Source organism: Diadema antillarum, unplaced genomic scaffold (assembly GCF_040938485.1).
Source record: "Diadema antillarum isolate AM-2024a unplaced genomic scaffold, OU_Dant_1.0 scf00000071, whole genome shotgun sequence".
NCBI lineage: Eukaryota > Metazoa > Echinodermata > Echinoidea > Diadematoida > Diadematidae > Diadema > Diadema antillarum.
In genome coordinates, this window is record NW_027270960.1 from 14,100,001 (window position 1) to 14,106,253 (window position 6,253).

A 6,253-nucleotide genomic window follows, 5' to 3' on the forward strand; every position below is an offset into this window, starting at 1 on the left:
AAACAGATACAATGGAAATAGCAATAACTGAATCAAGTGAAAAACATCATCATCATCAACAACAACAAAGAATGTTTTAGCCGAAGGTATCAATATTAAGGCCATTCATTATTATCCAACATCTTGTTCGTATCGAGTTATGTGGAACAGTATACTATTGCACACATAATACTTGGTAATTGGAGGTTTATTTGATACAAACAAGCCCATATTCATGCTAACTAATGATACGACGCCATTATCTAATAACTTTCCATTTACAGTTGAATGTCTTAACACGAAAGCGTCTATATCATGGACAATATATATAAGTTAAGAATGATCAGTTTATAGCGTAAGTTCAAAGAAAGGTTTGTTCGTTTGGAAGATGACAGACAAATCATTTTTACCTCCAAGGTGAACTCTCGTAATGTGTCATGAGAACGAACGTCTTCTCTAATTCTTGTAACCAGGATGTTGCCATACGTAGCTGTGCTGTCCGGCCAGTACTTGTTGCATTTATTCTATTTTTATTTCATTTCAAGAGTAATATCGGAAAAATACGATCGGAATGCTAGTGTAAGTTTTCAAATCTTTAATCTTCATGTTTGCATGCCATCGGTGTACAATAATGTTCTTAATGTCTATTGGTCTATTGTAAATGGTATTTCCCCAAGAGTCAAGTCACTAGTTTTTCATGTTTACAAGCATTTTACTTATGGGGTCAACTAATGTTATGTTAAGTGTCAAAATATATCGGCTACGGCAGAAACAACAGGGCAACCATCAGTACATTCAAATAGTGCCGAGCTCAAGAAATAATGTCACACTGCAGCCAAACTTGTGGTACGAGGCGATTTGTGCGAAACTGTATTACGAATATTGCTACTCATAAAAGACAATTAAAAAATCACGTAAGAGTTAACTATGATACACTAATCCGTTTGTGCTCGAACATGGTTCAACAAATGTATTTAAATACAAAAGATACCTCCCCCCAAAAAAAAAAAATCAGCTTAAGATTATACATTCCAATTTTTATATCAATGAAAAACATAACATAAAAATTAAGTTCATGTCTTAACACTAATGTTTAACATGATTGGCCTATCAATCAATGCTTGCTGTTTTTGAGGTTCCCTTCATTTCAATGTAAACTGCAATTATTGAAAAACGTACATGTGAATCTGAACTTCTCGACCTTGTAACTTACAGACACAAATAAACTTCAAAGCTCATACAAAAATTCCGTATTTGCTGAAAACAGAGACAATAAAATGAGTCGGAAATGACGACATTCATCCTTCCAAACATATATTAAATGAAAAGAGACATTAGAGCAATGGCAAGCAGTTTTGCTGGACTCTCTCTCATCGACGGAAATAAAGTCTCTCTTTGCTATCAATCTTACTTTTGCAATGGTAAATGTTCATTGCATCGAAAAGATACTGCTTTGCACTCCCGTTATGACGAACACGGTGATAACAAATTCCGGTTACAACGAAGTAAAACTTCAGGACATAACTATCCGCTCTTTGTTTTTGTTTTTATTGTTAATATGTTCAGTTATAACGACATTTTGATATTACAATGAGAGAACACTGCCGGTCCTGAGGACTTCGTTATAACGGGAGTCCACTGCGTTTAGCGGATTTTGGTATAATGGGGAAATAGTTGACATACCACATGGCTCGAAGATACTCAGAATGATTATATAGAGAAATACTACCTTTTCTCCCTCGACGCATTTTGTCAACATCACGATCTTTCTGCAGTCATATTGCCATACCATTCGCCAGAAATCGTCCATCGAGGACGAGTTTGGGCCTGCAGAATGATCATTCTATTCCATTAACTTTTTTTTTTCTATTTAAAAAAAAAAACATACCGTAAAATGGAAACAGGATCTGCACTACATTCCCCATACGAAAGTCATCTTATCTCGGAAGCTGCTGGTTAAGAAGAAAAATGATTTATATATACATTTATTTGCTTATTTATTTATGTATTTATTTGTTTATTTATTTATTCCGTTTTCTTTTAGTAAGGTAGTCCTTTCAGCTCATTCGGAACTGCTTTGCCAAAGGGCCCTGCATCACATACAATGACATACAAAATACAATTTGAGTAAAAAAGACAAACTTACAAACACGGTAACAAAGAGGAAACATAAACACAAGACTTATATATCCAAGTCCATAGAACGTACACGAAAAATAATTCAATTTCTCCTAAACATTACCTTATCATACCCAATTTACACTTGGAAGGTTTCGACTGATAAGGAGGAAAAGCGATAAATGATATATTGTGATTTATGTGATTTTAAGCAGTTTTGGTGGATATTTCTCCACTTATATAACTCGCACTTGCATCAATACAAATATCTCTAACAAAACGTCAGTGCAAATACACTGTACAAGATTATTATTGTGTACTTATTAAACTGATACTTCCTTACAACTAATATAAACTTTAGTTATAGCAAGACATACATACCTTGGGTAGCAATATACTCCTTCTTTCGCTTGAATCCCTGCAAAACAGTGGATTTGTAATTTGTTATGGTGTAAAACCAGTTTGTTGTTTTTTGATCAAAACATTGCAAGCCACTACACAAATTGAAAATTTAGGAATTTGCATGGGCTCATGTAGATCACTATGATTAATAAATGTAAACACTGCTCATTAACAATAATTTTTTTTGTTTGATTGTGTCTTTGAAATTTAGCGCTCAGAATCAGTTAACATTAGTGAACTTTGGGAGAAGTTAAAACTTCTAAAGTGCAGCGTAAATGTTTTGTTACGATTAATAGAAAAAAAAAAACACACTAACAAACAAACTTGTCAGAATAATATTATTTGGGTTACCGGTACAGTCTTACTCGTACGTGTGAACATGAGATATATATCGCTTACGTCGATGAAACTGGCGTTGATGTAATCAGAATGAGGAACGTTATTCAGTACCTCCAGTTTAACCAGAGAATGGTCGTCTATACGCGCCATGTAAAACAGGAAATGAAATAAAAAAAAAATGAATTCGGGCAGATAACGATTATGTAAGTGTTCTGCTGTACAATAAATTCGAATAGAATAAGTAGCATTCTGTTGCATAGGGTGTAAAACAAATAGCGACATAAGCACACTTTATAATACGGAATTGATGAACACTATTCGCACTATTTTTGTAAAGGAAACAATAATGTTTATTCGGCTCAGATACTGGAATGACCTTCCTCAAGATATCACTTCTTCCTTATCCCCCTATTCACCATCAAACGCAAATTGAAAGAGTTATTACTTAGTGGATACACTTTACCAAGTTATCTAATGGTAACGATATATTAAACATATAGCATTGTTTGTTTGTTTTTTTTTTCAAACATGGCGATATCCGTACAGTCTGGTTTGAGCAATATTCATGTTGTCTATTCGTTCATTCTTTATATTGGTTTTTTGTACTCGTACAGTATAACTTTAGCTGGTCAAGATAAACATATCCGTTCTCCGTATAATTCCAAGGCTATGAATTTGGGAACCTATACAGTTTTGCAAGAGTTACAGCTTTTATGCAGACCCCCATCATATTTCTGTTATTTTCTTGTGGCAGCTTCATATCATGATATGACCATATACGTTCGTGTTCAGTATGTCTTTTTTTTAATCTTCAATCAAAAAACATGGTTGCATATTATATAATTCGTATTCTTACTTGTTGTGTTACTGTTAATCATTTTGAAATTTCCTCGAGAAAGTGGAAATATGAAATAAGTTTGAACTGAACTGAACTGAGCATGAAAATTCTCTGAAAAGATATAATCGATTATATATTTCTTTACCACACAGGCGATAAACTTATGATAGAAATCAAGTGTACAATCGATTATAAATCTAAATAAAACAGGGCCCTGGCCTCAAAACTTTTGCACTGGATGTGCCTACTACAACACTATACGGACCTGATAGATACTTGTCAGGATATGAACACTTACACGGAATGATGTTTTTGTAGCGATTTTTCTGTTTGTTTTCAATCTTTTTCGCCACGGTCCAGGGGTGAAGCTGACCAGACGGGAGACTCTGCCAAACAAAAACGAGTAAGAGTAATGCGTCTGAAGTTAAACGCTGACCAGCTCTGAGATTTGCTTCAAAATATTAAACTCAAATGTATAGAAGAGAGTGCAACGTTTGTGATATTAAACGTAAGAGTAAACTTGCAAATCGACCATTTCCTGGTTCTTCGTCATCAAGACAAATAAATTTAAGATTAAGGGATCTATGAAAATTGGAAATTGTGATGTTTTATGCACAATTGCTTTGCAGATTGACATCATCAGATAAGAGATTAATGAAAATCAGATTTCCATTAATCGCAAAGTAATTAATTTCAAATATTTTATAACTTAACACAACGATGTAAGTAGTATACAGTGGATCGCTTCGAAGTCATTGTGAACCATGGCTAATTGTAGTCTAACGTTGCTGTGTAGAAAGAAGACATTGTCCTATTGATTAATCAAATTTTGCATTCTCGCAGGAATTCAATATTCGTCAACCTCTTACCTCATAGTCATCTTTAAAGCCCGTGGTAGAGTTTGCCTTTTTGTCGGCCACATAATTCGGGAGCGAGTAAACTGGTATCGCACCGTGTCTACTATCCGACGCTACATTCCAGTTAGCATAGATAGCATCATTACTAACTTGAGGCGAGCTGATCATTGCATCTGTTTCATCCTGATCTGAAGGTGAGAGATCTTTTTATCAAAGCATATTTTGAGAGAAAGGAAATTTATTTGCATTACTGTTTATTATTCAATAACATTCAATATTCAAGTACGTTATTTGTACGCTTACAGATACAGGTATTGTGCATTTTAAAACTGCTTGCTGTTTTGTAATGGTAGTAGTAGTAGTAGTAGTAGTTGTTGTTGTTGTTGGTAGTGGTGCTGCTGCTGCTGTAGTAGTAGTAGTAGTAGTAGTAGTAGTAGTAGGCCAAACAAGTGAAAAAAGCCCGTTTCATATTAAAGTAGCAATGTTTGACCTCTGATTCCAAATCCAAGATTCATATTACGTGAAACAATCATGGACTTACATTTTTTGAAAATCTGTCAGTCACTGCTGATATTTGGATGAATGAAATTTGAAGTCTGAGATATGTATTATCAAGTCATTATTTTTATCATTGAAATTATAGGCACAGGTGACAAACAAAACGCTTTTGCGACAAACGTTAAAGTCGCTTCAGTACGGGGTCTAACGGATATTGCATGAATTAGAGAGTGCATGTCAGAACCAGAATAGTAAGTTTATACAGATATCAATAACTGCACCTTTATAACAACTCCCTAATTGTTGTAAGTGAATACTTACTGATGGATGGAAATGAGTGTAGACGCAAACCATCACCTCCACTGAAAGATAAGGAGAAGAAGCTAACATTTGCTAAACAATATTTGGTGTGATGTTAGTATTTTACTCCATCTAAAGAAACTGAATTGAAGAATTTCACTTTAATGTATTGAAACATTTTCGCCTTTACTGAAATGATCCATCAGCACACGTGATAAAAAACAAACAGTGTTTGTAAAATTGCTGTCGCGTAATTACGATTCAATTCAATTCAATTCAATTCAATTCAATTCAATTAAATCCAATTCAATTCAATTCAGTTCAATTCCTTTCAATTTCGGTTTTATTATAAAAAACGCCAAATTCAAGTCCGATAATTAACCGTATACTGAATGTAGTTTAACCTACAGACTTTTGATTGCAATTATTGTCTGTGTTATGTTTGCCTTCTCTTTTCAAGTGTCAAATGGAATATAGTACCAAATGGGTCAATGATTAGAATCATCTTCGGCAGTAAACTGAGGATTTGCAATAACTCATCATTCCATGAACTCCTTGAATTGAAAGGTTTTCTTCTTTACAAGACTTACTTGTTTAGTCGACTTTCAAGAGGCACTTTTCTGCCTTTCTGCTTTCTAGAGGTACGAGATCCGACGTATCCATTCCTTCTCTTCCTGATAATCATTGAGAATTTATAAAGAGTGAAAAAAGGTGCGATTTGGTTTGTAGCGTTTGATATTTTCAAGATCATGATTATGATTAAAATGTAGCAAATTTTTGTTTATTATATCATGCTAATAATGAGAAGTACGACACCTGTACTGTTCGAGGTTTAGTTAGTTGAGCCATCAAAGTTCAAACCAAGGAATTATTCCTACACATTGTTTTGACATACACTGTTTGTAATTTTCGGGTATAGTCT

The 6,253-nt window shown here is 34.1% G+C and overlaps 1 protein-coding gene across 1 annotated transcript in view; it reads right to left on the reverse strand.

Moving 5' to 3' along the window:
- LOC139716866 (receptor-type tyrosine-protein phosphatase T-like) overlaps positions 1-4,701 on the reverse strand; it is a 15,303-nt gene extending 10,602 nt beyond the window's left edge. The window contains exons 1-5 of the mRNA XM_071628394.1: positions 4,546-4,701; positions 3,975-4,062; positions 2,899-2,975; positions 2,479-2,515; positions 1,709-1,806 (exon numbers count right to left, since the gene is read on the reverse strand). Coding sequence (XP_071484495.1) covers positions 1,709-1,806; positions 2,479-2,515; positions 2,899-2,975; positions 3,975-4,062; positions 4,546-4,701 — 456 coding nt within the window. The remainder of the gene's footprint in view (positions 1-1,708; positions 1,807-2,478; positions 2,516-2,898; positions 2,976-3,974; positions 4,063-4,545) is intronic.
- Positions 4,702-6,253: the final 1,552 nt, after the last annotated feature.